Here is a 20104-nt window from a genome sequence, read left to right as displayed (position 1 = left end):
AATGTTGCAGGTCCAGAGACTAATTACCTTATCCTGGGCTAGTTTTAGCCCCCACACATGCCCCAACAGCCATTCCTTACTCACTTCTGTGTCCGAACTAAAATCCCATAAGTAATAGATAAAAAACCTTTGGAAATCTGCTAGCAGACACTGGCTTCCACCAACCTAAAAGCTGAGGAAGTCATCAGATAGCTTGTGAGGCCTGTAGGAAAGCCTTCCCCACCTTGCTGTAATCACCAATATAATATTCCCTTCAATGTATTTTAGATCTGTCTTGATTTATGACTTTCTTTGTTCTGCGGAACTTTGAAACTACTTCCACGCAGGAACATGAAATTTGGGGTAACCTAAATGTGTGTTCCTGGGCCATGGTCCCTCAAAATGGCTCCAAAATAAACTCACTGCCTTTAAGACAAGCACTGTGGTTTTGTCTTTGACACTGTAGGTCATGTGTGTGCTGTCACAGCTTCTGTAAGTTTGTATATGTATCAGCCTTGGTGTGTCTGGAGATGCTGTTATTCAAAAGAACACTTTAAAAAAAAAAAAGATTGATTTATTTATTATGTACACAGTATTTTGCCTGCATGTGTCCCTGCAGGCCAGAAGAGGGCACCAGATCTCATTATAAGTGGTTGTGAGCCACCATGTGGTTGCTGGGAATTGAACTCAGGACCCCTGGAAGAGCGGTCGGTGCTCTTAACCACTGAGCCATCTCTCCAGCCCCCCAAAAGAACACTCTTTAAAGCTGAGTGAGTGGAGTAGAAACCTTAAGGTCGAAGAACAAACACAGATGTGGAGTCAGGAATGGAGAAAATCAGATGGTCTGCTGTAGGCACATAAGAGCCAGGAAACTCATTTGGTGTGTCTTCCTCCTTTTCTTTTTTCCTGTGAGTCAGAGTCCCGCTTAACTGCAAAGACATGCTACTCAGGCACCCATGGAGTATCTGCCTCACTGTGGCCATTTGAGCATGTCATGTTACATGTTTATGTAAGGGCCAGGTAGAAAATGTGGGCAGCATTGTAGGTTATCGTTACCTTGATGCCAATCGCAGGTATAATTGAAGACAATATCTTAATATTAACCTATCGCAGAAGAGGTCAGAAATAGGAAAAGGCTGAGACAGTATGCTGAAGGAGAAAAAAGGAAAGCTAAGTTAGAAGATTGTAGAAAGCATGAAGTGGAGCTTGGAGCTAAGCCTGTGATAGATCTGGAGGAAGACTGGCGTGACCACATGGCAGTGGTCTCCTAGGAGCCATGCGATTTCCTGCTTCCCGCACTTGACATTTTAATTCAGTAGACCTTGACCATGCTTCCGTTAAATGCTAAATATGACATGAAAATACTAGAATGAAAAGCATTAGGGGAGTGTCTTGCTTAAATTAACTTGTCCATTTTATTCAAAACTATCCCAAGCTTTTCTGTAACTTTGTTATCCATAGTGTCCATGCACCGGGCTTGGTGTTTGTCTTCTTGCTGATACTTATCTCACGCTGAATTAGGTTTTGTAACCTAAAATGAAATTTTCTATCATAAAACAAAATGAAATTTGATTGTTTAACCCAGAACAAAACTTAATAGGAAGAAGCTCCAAGAGAGTATCTTCATGGGCAATTACATTATTGACAAACTGGAGCCCTGTAACATGCAGTTACCCTTAGAAGACAAAATAACAAAGAATAGCAAAAGGAAAGTGGAAATCTGTGCTGCTAGCAATTCGTCACGCTCTTACAGGTACTGATGGATTGGCAGCCATTGAATATCAGGAGAAAAGAAACTTCTGTTTTTAGCTTTTATTATTTGTGTGCAGGTGTTTGGCCTGCATATTTGTATGCTCACCACATGTGTGCCTGATGCCCACGGAGGCCAGAGGAGGGCACCAGATCCCCTGGAACTAGAGTTATGGATGCTCATGCGCTTCTGTGTGGGTGCTGGAAATCAAACCTGGGTCCTCTGCAAGAGCAACAAGTGCTCTTAACCACTGAGCCTTCTCTCTTGTAACTTTAAAGAGGGAATGCAGGCTATTTTCAGTTGATTATTCATTGAAGGGACTACCTGCCAGGTTCTCATTTTTTATACCTAATTGCCCCAGCCCAGATAAGAGCTAAAGCTTCTTAGGCACCAGATCTTGGGCTCAGCTTTGACATCCCAACCCTAGTGTCCACTTTATTCCTCGCTCACCAAGGAGGTGTGTCAATCATGTAGGAAATGTGGCCTGAGTAACTGACACCATTCTCAGATCCATAGGACACTCCTGACAAGGAGGCATGTTTCAGAATCAAAACCCAACTTTCCTTACTTGGTAGTTGGTAGTTCATTCTCATTTTCATAATTCATAGAATAAATAAATACAGCTTAGAAAGACAAGATAGTTTTTCATACTTACTGACCAGAAGTGGTCCAAATGGCATTGTCCCACTGGCATTCCTGAACCTCTATTTGGGAATATATGACATCATGCATAAGAAGTCATCACAACAGTGAATCCTCATATTTGCCATATCCAGTGGCAGCATTGTGTCATCCACTTTTGAGTTGTCCATTCTTTTTATGACACTGAACTTGAGTGAATTGTGTGTATTGGATCTGCTAACACCCACACCTTAACGATGAAGTGTCAATCTAGAGTCATCAGATGATCTTATTGCGGGTCTCCTGAGGCCCCAGCAGGGCTTTGCAGTCTCCTTCAGCATGGTCCTTAAAGGATTGCTCAGCCCTGCGTTCCAGTAATTTAAGGGTAGACTTTTCTGGTACTTATCTCGCCTTTCATAGGGTGCTTACATGGAAAACAAACGTGCCTTTTTCTTCTCTGAATGGGGTTATTGTAGAGAAGGACGAAGAAGCCATCAATAAGAGTGCAAAGTCCCCTTTGTCCCCAAAGCACAAACAGTCCTCTTGAGGGCTGTACATTCACACCAGCTCTTCTGATAAGAGAGAGAATATGACTTCATATGTTCAAAGTAAAAACCAGCCTTGGTACATCTGGGGACTCTTCCCCCTCCTGGAGCCTTTGTGGCATCTCTTTAAGTTATGTAAAAGCTTTATAGTTGAACTATTTTAGAAAGAATAAATAAAACATTTTCTCTGAATTGTGTCTCCCTTGAAGTTTTATTTTTGTTTTCTGGCAGAAAGACACTTTTACTTAAGTGTACTAGTACTGAATTATTAAAAAATAATTTCTTCCAAGAGGCTTTAAAAAAAATCAACATTAAATTCAAATGATGATGGGCTGAAGTCTCCATTTACTGCTTCTTTTTGCTTTTGTTTTTGTTTTTGGCAAGTCATAGTCAAGTGTATGTAATACACTCATTTGGCTTGTCCTAGTCCTTTCTCAACTTGGAAAAAATTGTTTAGAAAAGGGAATATTTGCGTCAAGAGCCATACACTTAAGTTTTCTCTGCTTTGTATGTTGGTTTACTGTCTTGTTTATGGTAAATAATTTGGAAGGTGGAAGGCCAGAGTGTGTAGATAACAAACCAGACAGTAAGTCCCAGTGTTGAAGGGCATGGCCCTGCTCTCATGGTGCCCACACAGTGAATGACTAGATTCAGAAGGTGCATGGCCCTGCTCTCATGGTGCCCACGCAGTGAGTGACTAGATTCAGAAGGTGCATGGCCCTGCTCTCATGGTGCCCACGCAGTGAGTGACTAGATTCAGAAGGTGCATGGCCCTGCTCTCATGGTGCCCACGCAGTGAGTGACTAGATTCAGAAGGTGCATGGCCCTGCTCTCATGGTGCCCAGGCAGTGAGTGACTAGATCCAGAGGTGAATGTGTCCAGAGACCTTTTGGGCTTTCTAGAATCACTTTAATTTTGTTATTTGTTTTTATTTTTTAAAAGTTAAAATATAATTATATAATGCCCCCCTTCTCTTGAGTACCCCTCCCCTTTGCTCCCTCTCAAAATCATGGTCTCTTTCTTTAGTTATTATTGTTAACTATATAACCACTTTTTAACAGTGGTCCAGCCATTTATTCTAGATATAAAGGAAGTATAATAGCAGATGAAATGGTTTGTCTAGTTAGATGTTCATAAGAGAACTCATTAATTTCGAGGAGTGGTGTCAAACACCTTTAATCCCAGCACTTGGGAAGCAAGGCAGGCAGATCTCTGTGAGTTTGAGGACAGCAGCCTGGTCTACAAAGAGAGTTCCAGGACAGCCAGGGCTGTTACACAGAGAAACCCTGTGTCAAAATACCAAGAGATGGTCTCAATTGCAGGCATGAAAAAATACAATAACAACATAAAACTGTAGCATGAATCTTAAAGAGTCTTATTAATAAAATCAAACCTGAGCCACGTATTGGGTTGAACACTGGAAGATCAGAGAGACAGAACAAGCCACAGCTAACCTCACCTGGCCAACTTCTCAGCTGGTCTTGTTTCCTCAGACTGGAGGCCTCTGAGTCCTCATCCAGAATGGTTCTCAGCTGAATTGCTGCTCAAAAGCCTGAATGCTTAACCAGGCCAAATGCTTCTAGTTTCTGGTCCTCACACCTTATATACCTTTCTGCTTTCTACCACCACTCCCTGGGATTAAAGACTCGCTTTCTGGGATTAAAGAGTCACAATGCCTGGCTTCTGATGTGCAGTGGAAAAACAGCTGAAACAGTTATTCTTGAAGAGTAATTAAGCTCACGCCTCTCAATAGTAGAATGGCATTTGATAGAGGGATGTGGAGAAGAACGGGATGCTGAGATGAAGCCACATACACACATAGCCAAGAAGAATGGACAGCTGAATTCAAAAAAACATCAACAATTTCCAGAATTTAAAATCCTGAATCATGACATGACACTAGTGGAATTCAGGTGTTTCTGGTATATAGACTGTTCTCACCCAATGTGAGGTTGAACTGTTGACCTTGTGTACATCCTACTTCACAAATGAGTCTGTCAGATACGCTAAGCCTATAGGCTGAAGATGATGCCCCAATACTGCGGAGAAACCTCAGATGACTGTCCAAGCAGCTGGCTGTTTCTGTCAACTCACAATTTTTTGGAAGTTGCTTGCATGTACTTCCTGTTTTTATTTTTGTTAGCTAATATTATTTCCTTCTTGGGTCTCTGAGGGAGTTGAAGATTAGTTAGTTATAGTTGAAGATTAATTAGGATAGAAAGTGAATTAGATACAATAGGATAAATAATGGAATTATTTTCTCTGAATTTGTCAAATACAAATGAACTAGACATTGTTTAGGTATTTATTACTTGTATATATTGTATATAGTTATTGTACTTTTGTATATAGTTTTTCTTATGTTAGTTATAAGCTTTTTCCTTTTTTCTTTTTATTAAAATAGAAAAGGGGAAATATGGTGATATTTTATTTGTATTAAAATGTTATTTGTATGTTAATAAATAAAGTTGCCCGGGGGTCAGAGCTATTAGCAAGCCATAGGAAAGCAGGGCAGTGGTGGCATACGCTTGTAATCCCAGCACTTGGTAGGCAGAGCTAGGTAAGTCTCTGTGTGTTCAGGGATACAGCCAGTATTGGATACACATGCCTTTAATCTCAATACCAATCATGGAAAACCTGGAGGTCTATACAAACAGGCCGTAACGAGGCGGTCATGTGGTTGGGTTTACAACCAATGAGAAGGCAGAACAGAAATTCTATATAAGGACTTTAACACAGAAAGTAGCTCTGGTTCGGAGAGGTAGGACCACCGCAGGAGGAAGGGTAAGGTTTTAGCTCTTAGCTCTGACCTCTTGGCTTTCTTCTTTGCATTGGTTCTATGTTTCTTATTTAATAAGAAGGTTGGTTACATCTACATAAAACATCTTGTTTCAAATATCCTTAAAACCATGATAAGAGAATCCTTTAAAACATTGAATTTCAAAGTCAACCTGTTGAGCTACTTTGAAAAGCAGATCAAGAGCTGCAGAGATGGTTCAGCTCTTACGCTCTACAGAAGACCAGAGTTCAGTTCCCAGCACCTGCATGAGACAGCTTCCTGCTGTCTGTAACCCCAGCTCCAGCGGGACCCTAGGCCTCTGGCTGCTACAGGCATCTGTGCGTAAATGTGCAACACACACACACAATTAAAATTAAAATATGAAAAGCTCTCTTCTGTCTTACTTCTTGACCAGACATTTTCCTTTTCTCGTATAAAACACTCTTAACATTGATTGAGGCAGCTCCACAGAGGAGAACCGCATCTCCCCAAGTTACAGGGCTCTCATTACACTGGAGTAAGGGAGAGCATTCTAAAGTTTCGAGTTCTGTGGTAAGTGGTCCAGGTGGGAAATAAATATGTGATGTTCTGTTCATAAAAAGAAATCCAAGCATGTAGTGATAGTGAAGTCAGTTTAGAAATGGGTGGTTCCGGGACAGCTAGTAGACTTCCTTGTCCCCACATCCCTATGGTGATATCATTATTGCACTTACCGCTGCTTAATCAATCACCAATTAAAAAATATCTGAACATATATTGATGAAAGAGAGCATAAGGCATAACATTACCTTGCAGGGACTTTAAGAGTAACTGGGGGAAAAAAATCTGCTCATAAGATGTTCATAAGAGAACTCATTAATTGCCAGGAGTGGTGTCAAACACTTTTAAGCCCAGCACTTGGGAGGCAGAGGCAGTTGGGTCTCTGTAAGTTTGAGGCCAGCCTGGTCTACAGAGAGAGTTCCAGGACAGCCAGGTCTGTTACACAGAGAAACCTTGTCTCAAAAAACAGAGTGGGGGGTGCGGGACGGAGGGAGGGAGGGAGGGAGGGAGGGCTCATTAAAAATGTGCAGTAGCCTCCTGTAACCTCGCAGCTAAGAGAAGCATGGCAGCCCATGTTAAGGCCTGGGGTGTGCCTAGTGCTCACACACTCATGTCTGTCGTCCTTACTACTGTGATCAGCATGTCAGCAGACATCATTAAGTCATAACGTCTATGTGTCTATCATTACTTCACAGTAAAAATAATGTTTGGGAAAGGCATTCACAGAATGGGGCAGAGGTAAGGGGGAGTTAAGTCCAAATTAAGAAATGTTGAAATATTGGCTCCTATTATACATGCTTAATTCCTCCATCCATCACCCATCTATCCATCTGCCAAGCTTTGGTCAAGCATGTGGAAAACAAAAATATATTTTTTTTCCTTGAAGATCTTGTCTAGGAAGAAAGGGTTAGGTGGGTATTATCACAAAGTTGTCTCTCTGTCTGTTTTTGTTTGTTTGTTTGTTTGTTTGTTTGTTGAGACAGGTTTCTCTGTGTAGTCCAGGCTGTCCTGGAACTTGCTTTGTAGGCCAGGCTGGCCTTGAACTCATAGAGATCCACCTGTCTGTGCCTCCCGAGTGCTGGGATTAAAGGTGCACCACCACTACCTGGCTATCACAAGGTTTTAAAACCAAAGAATGCAAGATTAGTATGGGGACACAGAAAAAAGAGCAAAGAAATCTGTTCCTGGGAAAGGGAGAAGTTCATGGAGGGTGACTTTTACACCAGTTATGAAGGAAGGGCCGGCATATTCCAGGGGAAGGCATGAAGGCACAAAGAAGAGAACAGCATATTCAAAGCCCAGTATGAATTTTTATGTGACACCCCAGTGGTGCCTGGTAACAACGGCTACAAAGACGTACAAGAGACAAATGGTGCGTGGATGAGAAGCCGCATGCTCAGGAGTGAGACCCCTCCCTGTAGGCAATAGAAACCATGTGGATTATATTCTTATTGCAATGAGAATGTTAGAAAATATAGGGAGATTATAATTTCCAGTCGCATATGAAAATTAAAGTCTTGTGTATTTTTAAATGTCCCAGAATATTTAAAATAAAAGGGTTATCTGTATTTACTATTTCACTAGAGTTGGGCAGTCAGTAATGCACCACCTAATTTTTGGTACATTTTTTTATAAGTTTAAATCTCTTAGAAAACCATCCCAATCTCTTTTTATGAAAGTTATGGATTGTTAAGGCAATTTCATTGTTGACTTCTTGTAATTCATTAACTGATTTCCTGGTGTGGCTCAGTTGTAGATCTTGGGGCTCTTGTTATGGCAAACTTGGAGAATGACTGTAAGGAGAGCATTTAATAACCTTTATTTGAGGGTTAAAAGCAGCACAGATGAAATAACATCATTTACATAATATTTGAACTACAAAAAGAAGTAACAAAGACCCCGAAAAAGTCAAAGTAAAAATTTAAAAGTCTGAGGTTATTTCCAATGGACTGAGAGGGAAGGTCTTCAACCATTTACAGCACAGCTTCCAAGAGGTGGGGGGATCCTTAGTAGGAACAGGTACTATACATTGGTGAGAATGGACTCAAGATTACTGAAAAGACTTTTCTTGGACTTGCAAATTTAGGATTCTCATTAAGTATGCTAATTTATTTTTTAATCATTTTGCTTGTACAGCTAACCATAAAAACAGTTTTATAATTTATTTCCCACTAGTACAACATGTGATCCTGAAATCACAGATCCTAAGCTTAAGAGCACAGTGTAGAACTGAAGGAGCCATATTTTGTTATTTCGATTTTAATTGGTCAAGAGATAGAAAAATTTCAGTTCATCAGAAGGAATAAGTTCAAGAAAATGGTGTACTGTGTAACTCAGTGGCCACAGAGAATACATAGTGCAGTGGAAACTTCTCAGAGTGCATGCTCAATGATGGCTACACGCTAACAGGACTCAAAGTTTTGTTAAATGAGACTAGAATATTGTGAAGGTGTGGAATTGACAGGGGAATCTGGAAGGAGATGGGAGAGGAGAATGAATATGATAAAATTCATTAAATAAATGAATATATGAAATTCTCAAAGAGTTAAGGAATATATTGTCTAAAACAAAGAAAGTTACTTGGAGAATATATTTTAACATGTCAGGTGATACATATATTACCTTAATCCATCTTGATTACAATCAATGCATATTTTAGAACACTGCTACACATCATCAATATATGTATCTGTCAACTAAATATTAAGCTAGCTTTTCAAATCCACAAAATCACTTTAGGTTTTCCTCTTTTCTTTTTCTGTACAGGGGCTGCAACTAAGGGCCTGTGCATGCCCAGCCAGCCCCCTGTTACTGAACTCTCTAGTCTCTCCAGGGCCTGTGCATGCCCAGCCAGCCCCCATCACTGAACTCTCTCTAATCTCTTTCTGAAAGTTTTGTTTTGAGATAGGGTTTCAAAAAGTGACTCAGGTTTTAAATTCCCAGGCAGGCCTTGAACTTGCTGTCTATCAGCCTCAGTCTCCTACAGAACTGGTGCTGTAGGCCTATCCAACAGGTCTAGCTTGGTTTCGTGGAAACAAGTTTGTAAAATGTACCTACATAATACTGTATTTTACCTTGATACAGTAAAATTTGTTTTTATTGAACAAATCCAGCTTTACTAGGGCTAATCTCATTAAACATTAGTATTTGAAACATTCTTAGTGTTTAAGGCTTTTCTTACATTTTAAAGACTTTAAAAAAATTCTATACATATGAGAGTTTGCCTGTAGATATGTCTGTGCACCATGTTCATGCAGTGCCCAGGGAGGCCAGAAGAGGGCGCTGGATCCCCTAGAACTGGAGTTACAGACGGTTGCTTGCCGCCATGTAGGTGCTGGGAGCTGAACTGAGGTCGCCTGTAAGGGTACTGAGCAATCCTAACTGCTCAGCTGTCACTCCAGGCCTCATGTTCCCATTGTATGTTAATTTTCAGAATAATTGTGGGGTTTAAATGTATTTTTATTGGCATACAGTAGTTTATTTACTTAAATTATTGTGTAGTAATGGTTAGTGATATGTAAAACTTTCAAAATTAATTTTTACAGAGTTCTATAAACCTGGAGAATGATATTTTAAAGGACTGAAGGAAGGACTTTGTAGAAACAGCTCTGGAAATATCTGGAATCTTGATGGTGTACCAAACCAAATGTCAACTGTAGCTCTGCCCAAGCCTGAGGTAGGTAACTTCACTGCAGAACCTGCTGCTGAGAGCACATCCCCTTACACCTCCACAGTACCTCTTCACTGCCTTATTTCTTGGTTTTTACATTTACCATCGAGGTGGACTGTTTTTATAAACTACAATGCAAAGAAATTGCTTTTAAGAAACCATTTGTGGTTGCTGATTGCCTACAAAATGGTTGATGTGGATTTTTCTGAACGAGTCAAAAGGCTGTGATAGGTAGAGCCTTGTCACGTGATTGTGTGTACAGCAATTAATTTCTCCGTTACGAGTGGAAATGGTGCTGCAGTCACAAGTGTCTTTGCTTGTTAGTAGAAAAATAAATTCTCCCTAATGAGAGATTCTGTTTCCTCTGATGGACGTGAGCTTGTGGGACACCTACATTAACACTTGGTATTGCGTTTGTCCTCCCTCTATAAACAGTGCCTACAGATGTTGTTGCTGCTGCATTTTTGTTATGTAAAATGTGAGGAAATTTTGGCATCCTTCCGTGTGTGTGTGTGTGTGTGTGTGTGTGTGTGTGTGTTCATCTGTGTGTCAGGTGCATCTAAACGTGTGTGCATATGTTTGGAGGCTAGAGATTGACTGTGTCTTCCTCAGCTGTATCCCACCCTATTTTTGAGACAGGGTGTCTCCATTAACTTGGAGCTCACCTACTCAGACTGGTGGGTCCTCCGTGTCCTCTGACTCCCCAGCACGGCGAGTGGGCACTGGCAGGCCCTCATGCTTATGCGGCAGGGACCTGAGTTCCGTCACTGAACCATCTCCACAGCCCTATGGCCAGTCTTTCTTATAGATATTTTCGCTCTTCTAATCATAGTTATACTTTCTAAATTACTAATTAAATTTTTTTCACTGAAAAAAATTGAGCCAGAAAGTAGATTACAGTAGGTCCTGACCAGTGTTGGAGGCAGAAAGGAGTTAAGTAACAATCTGTAAGGTTTTAACACAGTTGCTTATGAGTCCCAGCTTCTGACACACTGAATGCAGAATTATTGACAAATAATAATTTTATGAGTTAATGTGAAGGTCAGACATCAGACATTCTCTGACAGGGAACAAGAGAAACCTTGAAAATTACCTTCAGGAATAACTTAAGAGACCCCTTACAAAAAAATGGATTATATTAAAATTAAGGGAAATTAGTCGTTCCGTATAGGCTTCTTGGCCTTCCCAGGGAAATGTAGCAACAACCGAAAGATAGATGAGCACAGGAGAGAGAGAGAGAGAGAGAGAGAGAGAGAGAGAGAGAGAGAGAGAGAGAGAGAGAGAGAGAGAGAGAGAGAGAGAGAGAGAGAAAGAGAGAGAGAGAGAGGGACCCCAACCCCTTCTGATTCCGAGACCTCCCATTGACCGGTTCCTGAAGGAAGCGGCACTCCACCGACACTGTGCAGAAATCATGGCCCACAGAACCAGGTTCAGAATGCGAGTGGAATGCCTTCGGGTGCTCCAAAGGAAACTGCTTGGCTCGCACTGCAATAACAACAGTCTCCTTAGCTCCTGGGACTGAATGTTCCCGGCCCGGCGCTCAGCACCTCCTCCCTATTTAATCCACACAGCAGCGCTGTGAGGAGTCATTACCTCATTTTCTAGAAAAACCTGGACCTCACGGCAGCACGGTCAAGTCAGTGGGGCAGGTACTGCTGTGATCCTCACTTGGCAGATGAGGAATCAAGACTCAGGAAGTCAGTCCCAGAGGCCGGGTTGTGTGCGTTCCCTCCCACACCACCACATCAGCACAAAAGGGCTGGGGGCAGGGGGTGTATCTTGAAAAAGAGAATCTATGCTCTGGGGTAAAAGAAGCCAGCTTTAAAAGACCATGCCAGGAAAATTTGGCAAAATTGGGGAATAATTAAGAAAAAATTGTGGAGTCAGGTGGAGGCAAGGATGAGTAGGCAGGGCACAGAGGATTTTTCGGGGCGGAGAAACTACCCGGGTGATTCTTCAGTTGTGGAGTGTGTCACATGTTTCTCCAAATCCGTCAAATAGACCCTGATGTAAACCATGGGCTTTGGTGACCTTGATGTGTTAATGGAGGTTCATCATACGGAACAAATGTGCCACTTTGTTGTAGAATACTGATAGCAGGGATGCTCTGCATGCCACTGGGAGAATGTGGGACATGATTGTACCTTCCTCTCTGTTTAGTGTGGGCTTCTAAAAGGGTACTGAAATGTATAATTTATTTTTAAAATGCTTTTAAATTAAAAGGAGAGACAACTGAGACAGTGCTTTTTAAATGCATTCACGGTGACCCATGCTTTGTTGCTTTTTTGGTAAGAAGAGTGAGTGATTGGTAACATCAAATTTTGCATTCGGTTTTCTTCTCGGAGTTTTCCTAGCTCCCAGAGGAAGTACTTACTGCACATTCATTCTTTTTGTTTCGACAAAAAGCCATTATCATCGGGTGATGCTGCGGTCCTCCCTCACTGTCTCTACGGGAAGGTAATCCATTAGGAGGCATTCGGCACCTCTCTCTGCCAGCCTCCTAATGGCTTTAAACACCTCCCTTTGCTTTTACAGTACGCGCTTCATTATCTGAGGCAGGTAACTGATTGTTTCTAAATTAGCTAATTCAGGATAGGAACATAGCTTCATAGGTTATTATATAAATAAACAAAAAGTTTTCAATGTCCCTAACAAAAGCGTGTGAGAAGTCAGTCTTGTGTCACTAGACAGGCTCTTGCTTTGTAGCTCTGAATGGCCTCCTGCCTCAGCCTTTCGAGTGTGGGGTTACAGATGGGATCCTGTAATTAACTGGAAGCATTTCCCAAGTCCTCATTCAATTCTTCTTGACAGAAGGAATGGAAAAGTGCGCGCGCGCGCGCGCGCGCGCGCGCACACACACACACACATATATAGATACACATACAGATAGATCATAGATAGATAGATAGATAGATAGATAGATAGATAGATAGATAGATAGGGGAATCTATGTGGCTTATGCAATCTGTGCCCTGAGCAGTTTGCCAAGACCGTCAGGTGTGAGCAGGCAACATGCAGGTAGGCAGTCTCGTGGCAAATGAACACTTCAGTGTGGTTCTGCCTGCGAATCTTTGAAGATTTGGATCCCGAGTGGCTCCTTTGCTAGCTCTCCTATTTCAGGATAATTTCTTATGAGTCAGCTCATTTCCAGCTGCTCTGACCACTGTGAGCACAGAGCCTCATGGGAGAGAAGATCGCTGCTGCCTAACTTTCTTTCAAGACAGGAAACATTTTTTTTTCTCGGTGATTTACATCAGCTTGTTCCTACAGTCCTTAGGATCAGAGCCTAGTTCCTGGCAGTCCTAACAAGTTAGGCTTGACCACTCATCCTCAGCAGGCCAATTAAAGGGACCACATAACAGTGAAAATCAGAGAGAGGGACCTATTCAATGGGGCACACTTTAGGAAGAGGACCAAACAGGTCCAGTCCTCCCCGTAAGTCTACCTTTAGGGTTTGGACGCGAGGCTTATGCTCTGTTTAATTAGAGAGCAGAAGGTAGGGCTAACTAAAGGTTCAGGTAAGGTGTGCTCCTGCCCATCATCATCTCGGGTCCTCTCTCATACAGTGCTCTGACAATGTCAGAACTGTGTGAGATCTCTTTCTGGGAGACTCTTTCTGCTTACTCTCTGGTTGGCATCAGGATCCTAGTCTGTTCCTTCCCTAAGACTGAGACTCACAGGGAAGTTCAGTTTCTTGGAGTCCATTGTTTCAGCAATCTGCTATCGAAAGGAAAGGAGGTGCAAGGATCTTGAGACCATCTGCTCTTGTCAAGATGATTCCAAACCTTATGTGAGCCCAGTTACGTGTTTACAGCCACTTTCTTAGCTTCTCGGTCAGGATGCAGATTTTCGCTCACAGTGTATCTGATGTATAGAATTCACTGGCCTGCAGGGCATGTCTGGGGAACACGTACTTATTTATGAATGTGGCTGCGGCTGCCAAACAAAGGACTCCCTGTTCCTCCCAGACACTGAAGCAAGACCTCCGACAGCTGAGGCAGTGCTGCCTGCCCTGACGCTCTCACGGGGGAGGCTGGAGGCTGGAGGCTGGAGGTGCTCAGTCTTTATCGCTTGTAGTCGTCAGAGTTCCGTTACTGCTGCAGAACACCTAACATCATCAACTTAAAAGGAAGGAAGGTGTGCTTTACCTGTCAGCCCCTGACAGGTGGCCCACTGATGTTGGAGGACAGGAATCTTCTCCTTATAGCCAGGAGGAAAGGAAGAGCCCGGGGTCCTGACACCCCCTTCCAGGGCATGCCATCCAATTGAATAGGCGTTCCCCCATAAGGCCCCACCTTCTAAAGTGTCCAGCAACTCCCAGGGCACCACAAACTGGAGACCAAGCCTTAAATGCACAGATCGTTGGGGAACACTTTCCCCGACTCTAACGCTGCTGTCAAGACTTCAAATATATTTTCGGTAAGACATGTCTGAAGCTCGGAATATCTGCTTCTGCCTTCAGCGCTCTTTATCCGGGGCCAACGAAGTGTGGCAGCTGTTAGGTAGCTCCCAGGATAAGTGCGCTATAGGACTAGATCAGGACGAAAACTGAGCCTCAACACTTCTGCCAAACAAGCAGTCCAGGACAGGTGACAGCTTAGGGATAGCATGCACCGTGTGTGTGTGCGTGTGTGTGTGTGTGTGTGTGTGTGTGTGTGCGCGCGCGTGTGTGTGCATGGAGGCCACAGATCACTGTAGGATATCTTCCTGAGTGGCTCTCCATTATACTTTTTGAGACAGGGTCTCTCAGTAAACCCGGAGCTCACTGAGTTATCTAGGCTGGTAGCTGCAACCCCCAGAGATCTTTCAGTCTCTGCCTCCCCAGCACTAGGGTTACAGGCAACTGTTTCCAGGCCTGGGGATCCAACTCAGGTCCTCATTACTGCACAGCAAGCCCTGAATCCACCGAGGCATCTCCCTAGCCTCCTTGGGCTGTACATTTTTGAGTCACAGAAGCCAGAGTCAAGGGGTCTCCAGCTGAGAATGTGATGATGATGCTCTGGCCTGGCTCTGTGCCCTTGCCTCAGAAGAGCAGCCCTGGCACAGTCTCAGGACAGTGACTCATGAGCAGATTTTGATTAATGTTCTGTTCACTGACTCATGAGGTTGGAGTGGGCAAGACCGGGTGAAATGGAGGCTGTGTGCTGAGCAGAGAAGACATCGTATGGACTGCCTCCTGGAACCAGCATCTGCCCTCATGCTCCTGAGCCCTGTGCTCCCATCTGACTGTGCTGGCGTCCCTAAGATCATGGTGTGATGACCTCAGGTCATCAAGTCTTCTCCCGACTTAGCCAAAGTCATCTTCAGTCAACTCATCATTCAACCCCCAAGCTGAGGAACTGCCCTAGTTTGGGTCCTGTCCCTTAAATGTGTGTTCTCTGTCACCAGACCCCACTCAAGCTCATTACTAAAACCTCATCTGTTAATTCCATCCCTTGGTGTCCTGAGGGACACGGCCCTGACCCAAGCACCTGCTACCTCCAAACGCAGTCCGTTGAACTAGTCTTCTGCCATGGGTCACACACCTGCCACGCACTTGACAGGATGAGGAAGAACACTGTGTAGTCCACGGTGAGTTTGAGGCCGTTCTGGGTTATAAACAGTGAGACTAAATCTGATCCTGTGTCTGTTCTGTGGGAAACCCCTCCATGTCTTCACTCTGCCTTTGGTGGGTGGTCATTGTGTTTGTCGATAGCTCTTCATGGTGCAGCTGTGTCTTTGCCTCTAGCCCCCCTCACCCTCTCTGACTTACTGCTCCAGCCCCGTCACACTGTGTTTAGATACTTGGGTGCTTACTTATTCTCCTCATATTTGCATCAGTTTTGTGCCTCTGACCTGGAATTTCCTATCTTCCCTCTGGCTCACTATACCTCATCCACAAGGCTCTGCTTACCGACGGACCCTGTTCCTTCGATGTTCATCACGCTGGCACCATCACTTTGTTCGTATTTGTCCTTGACGGGACCTGAAGCAGCTGGACGTCTAAACCAGCACTAGGCAGACTAAAGTGAACACAGCAGGCCTTCCTGGGGGTGTGAAGGGTTGTGTGTGTCGCCCCAGCTTGTGGCAGTACTTTCTGCTGTGGGCTAGTGACAAAACTCACTCAGACAACCTAATGTTTCGGCAAGATATTAACACCGGGAAAGAAAGATGGCTATACATCCACACCCCAAAAAGTTTCAGGGTGTTAAAATGTTAAGTATTAAAGGACTTTCAGAGACAAGGGCTTTCTATTTAGTGAAATTCCTAGAAAATTTTGTGCACCTCTTTCAGACTTCTGGCTGCTCTCTTTTCCCTCCAAGAGCCCAGGGCTTGGACAACAAGCTGCCCAGCCTCTCCTGATGCCTTTGCATTCAATTATTGTTTCGTTTATTCTGTGACTTCTGTAAAGTAAGAAAAACAATAGAAATCTCCTCCCTCTGCAGGATGTCTGAGGGGTTTCATTAGAGACTCTAAGGAGCAGAAGATGGGGTGGGACCTCACAAAATGCTCTCCTGTCAGGACTTCTGGTTTTCCCTCAGATAGTGTTGGAGGAAGATCAGACAGAGAGGGAACGGCCTTGAGCAATGATTCTCCGTACTCTGGCGCCTCCTCTGTTCAGGGAATTTCCTGGAATCTAATCAGAGATGGTCAGCATGAGACTTGTCTTCTTGGTTGGAACTGTGATGAAATAGGAGCTAAAGGTTTGGCAAAGGAGCCTGTGACTTTTTTTTTTTTTTAAAAAAAACTGTATACTTTATTATTTTTGTTTGTTTGCTTTTTTGAGACAGAGTTTCTCTGTGTGGCCTTGGCTGTTCTGGATCTAGCTCTGTAGACTAGACTGACCTTGAATTCACAGAGATCCACCTACCTCTGCCTCCTGAGCTCTGGGATTAAAGGAGTGTGCCACCACTGCCCGGCAGGAGCCTATGTCTTAACTACAAGAGAGGCAGACACAGAAGTTGGCAAGGAGAGGCAGGGAGAAGCCTTGGGGTTTTGATACCAAGAGAGGATATCCTACCTCTTGTTGAGATTTTCTTGTCATTTCCAGTCTTTTTACAGAGTAGTCCCTGCCTGGACTCCACAGTCAGTGAGTCCAGATCATTTGTGCAGTCAGATGGTCAAATAATTGAGGAAGATTGCACATGACACGTGTCTTCCTCAGCAGGAGAAGCAGGGATGCTTTGGCCACCAGCTAAGGCAGGAGTTCTCAAGGGACATTTCTGTGCCTACAGAATGGCCCAGGAGTGTAAGACAGAGGCAGACTCTTTTTCTAGAAGGTAGCCATGTTCAAGGACAGAACAGCATACTTAATATTGTACTGTGGGATCAAGTCATGATCAACTGTTCTAGAACATTCAGATCCTTCTGTGTGTTGCCTGCAGACTTTGAGAGTATTGCTGTAGCTAATGTGCACTGAGCCACAGCTGTGTAAAAAATATAACATCTGTTTCAGGAACACAGCCCACTTGTACTGTGTGATCAAAAAAAAAAAAAAAAACAAGCCTCATAAGGCCGCTGTACTAAGTGTATTTTCCCTTGAAACCAGTACAGCTGCCAAACATATTTTGTCTCTGAATTATTAAACAGAATCCCAAACATAGTATATCAGAAAATTCAAATTCTGTTACATTTACTTACTTATTTGTGTATGTGTGTGTGTGTGTGTGTGTGTGTGTGTGTTGGGTGGGGTTTTCATCCTGTGTACTTGTGGTGGTCAGAGGACTACTTATGGGAGTCCCCCCTCTCCTTCCACCACGTGGTCCCTCCCAGAGATGGACTCCGACTATGACGCTTGGCAGCAAGCACCTTTACATACCAAGCTGTCTTGGCAGACCTGTCTGAAATGTGTAAGGCTTCCGCTCTGGTTTGGTTTATACTCCTTACTGACTGTACACGTTTCCTCTGTTTCTGACTGGATAGCAGCACTGACTACTGTAATAAATTCTCCGCGCCCTAGACTTGTGCGGCACCTGCCTCAGCCCAAAGACTCACTCCAAATAGCAGCCGGAGGAGATCAGATGTCTATGAGAAGAAGACATTTAGAGACTTCCAAGTAAAGCAAGGAATACACTTTCAGTGACTTTACTAAATATTGAAGGAGTCAGCCTGCACATGTTTACTGTATGCTTGCCCTGTGTGGAACCTCTCGAGAGCTGCTCATCTGGTATTGGGGTTCTCAGTGTGGAGCTTACAAGTGTTACTAATAAGTTGCTCAAGAAGATTGGAGAAATGGTTTGCTGGGGTCTCAAGTCCCTTCACTGTTTATTTTCTGGGTTGTGAACTTGGACCTGTGATTAAGAACACTTGAGCCAACGTTGACAATATTTTCTGTGGCTTTTTGAATTGGATGTTGTTAAAAGTTTTTTTTGCAGAATACTTTGGTGTGTGTGTGTGTGTGTGTGTGTGTGAGAGAGAGAGAGAGAGACAGAGAGAGAGAGAGAGAGAGACAGAGAGACAGAGAGACAGAGAGACAGAGAGAAAGAGACAGAGACAGAGTTGAAGCCATAAGAGGGTGTCTCCCTGGAATTACAGCAGCTTAGGAGCTGCCTATTCTGGGCACTAAGAAGTCTTCTGTAAGAGCAATAGCATTCTTGCCCACAGAGCCATCTCTCCATTCCATCAGGACATTTCTTAAAGCACTCCCAGAGAGGACTGGAGAGATTGGTTAGTGGTTAAGGCACTGGCCGTGCAAGTGTAGAATTTGAGTTTGAATTCCCAGCTTTACTCAAGTAAAGCTAGACAATGGTATGCATCTGTGAACTGAGCACGCCTTCCTGACGTGGGACATTGTGTCCCTCTCTTGGAGCTTGGAGCCTAGCGCGTCTGGCTTACACAGCAGCAACCAAAAAAAAGAGAGCCTGTCGGGGACAAAGTAGAGGTGAGGACCAACAGCAGGATCGTCCTTTGGCCTGTCTGCCTCATGGATGCCCTCACATGTGTACATCATACACGTACACACAGAGAACAGATGTTAGTAGAACACTTCGAGAAGGTTTATGTTAGGACTATGACAACTAGATTTTTAAGCCAATTTTTCAACTCTGAATCAGTCTGGGCAAAGGGGAACTCTGGCTAAGAGGAGTACCAAGTCAGTGGATTAAAGATTACCAGGAGGAGGGAACATCAGGAGTCCAGGCCAACCTAATGGGATTCTTGCTGAAGCCAGGCCAGCCAGGTGTGACAGCCTTGGTGGAGGCTGACAGAAGAGGCACAGACTGAATCTGTGAGGGTGGTTGAACCGTGGGGATGGAAGGCAGGGTTCTTTCTAAAACTGGATTTTACGAGGAAGTGCTCAGTCAGATGGGCTTAGGGTAATGTTCAGAAGCCCAACTAACATTGGCTCAGCAAAACGTTCCTATCATCATGTCCCATGACCTCAAGTGACCCAGGGGAGACGGAACCCACCAGGATGCACGGGGTCTGATGAGTGGCAGAAGCAGGTTCAGTCCACCAATACCACAGTGGCTGCCTTGAGAAGGGAGGCAGCCAGGAATGAGACGCAGAGGTGACCGTCACTTCTTCATCACAAATGCCCTGACGTTCAGGCTTCTCAGTAATTACATACTTGTTCCTACAGGGTGAGCAGAACTGATAATTTCCTATGAATCATTTTCTCACCTTCCCCAAACAGGCTTAGCTGAAGAGGACATTTCCTTCCCCACAGTTAAGACTAGAAGACCATAATTGGTGTTCTACCCTCTGTCCCACCTCAGTAGCAATCTTCCTAGTTTTCACAGCAAAGACCTCTTTTTATTAGCATATATAATTATTACCTATATTAGAAGGAACCTCAATTGAAAAAAAAAAAAAAAAGCTTTCGTTAGACATGGCTGCAGGCAAGCCTGTGGGGAATTTTCTTTGTTAGTTACTGATGGGGGAGGGCCCAGCGCATTGTGAGTGGGGCCATTCCTGGGCTGGTGGCCTTGGGTTCGATAAGAAAGCAGGCTGAGCAGACCATGAGGAGCAAGCCAGTGAGCAGCACCCCTCAGTGGCCTCAGCATCAGCTCCTGCTTCCAGGTTCCTGCCCTTCTTGAGTTCCTGCTTTGGCTTCCTTCAGTGGACTGTAATTCAGGAAGTGTAAGCAGAATAAACTTCTTCCCCAAATTACCTTTGCTCATGGCATTCATCACAACAATAGTAGCCCTAACTGAGACAAATGACTTTCATTGTGATACTTTCATATTTACCCTCCTTGCTCTCTCCTCAATCCCCACCCCTGCTGATCTGCCTTTTTCCAA

The 20104-nt window shown here is 43.8% G+C and overlaps 1 protein-coding gene across 1 annotated transcript in view; it reads left to right on the top strand.

The window, feature by feature from the left end:
* Positions 1-20104, top strand: part of Stard13 (StAR related lipid transfer domain containing 13) — a 394637-nt gene that overhangs the window by 69896 nt on the left and 304637 nt on the right. Inside the window, exon 2 of the mRNA XM_052754625.1 lies at positions 9760-9890. Coding sequence (XP_052610585.1) covers positions 9861-9890 — 30 coding nt within the window. The 5' untranslated portion in view covers positions 9760-9860. The remainder of the gene's footprint in view (positions 1-9759; positions 9891-20104) is intronic.

Source organism: Peromyscus californicus, unplaced genomic scaffold, assembly GCF_007827085.1.
Source record: "Peromyscus californicus insignis strain IS unplaced genomic scaffold, ASM782708v3 Scaffold_2__1_contigs__length_46816999, whole genome shotgun sequence".
NCBI classification, from domain to species: domain Eukaryota; kingdom Metazoa; phylum Chordata; class Mammalia; order Rodentia; family Cricetidae; genus Peromyscus; species Peromyscus californicus.
This window is presented reverse-complemented; position numbering and strand designations above follow the sequence as displayed.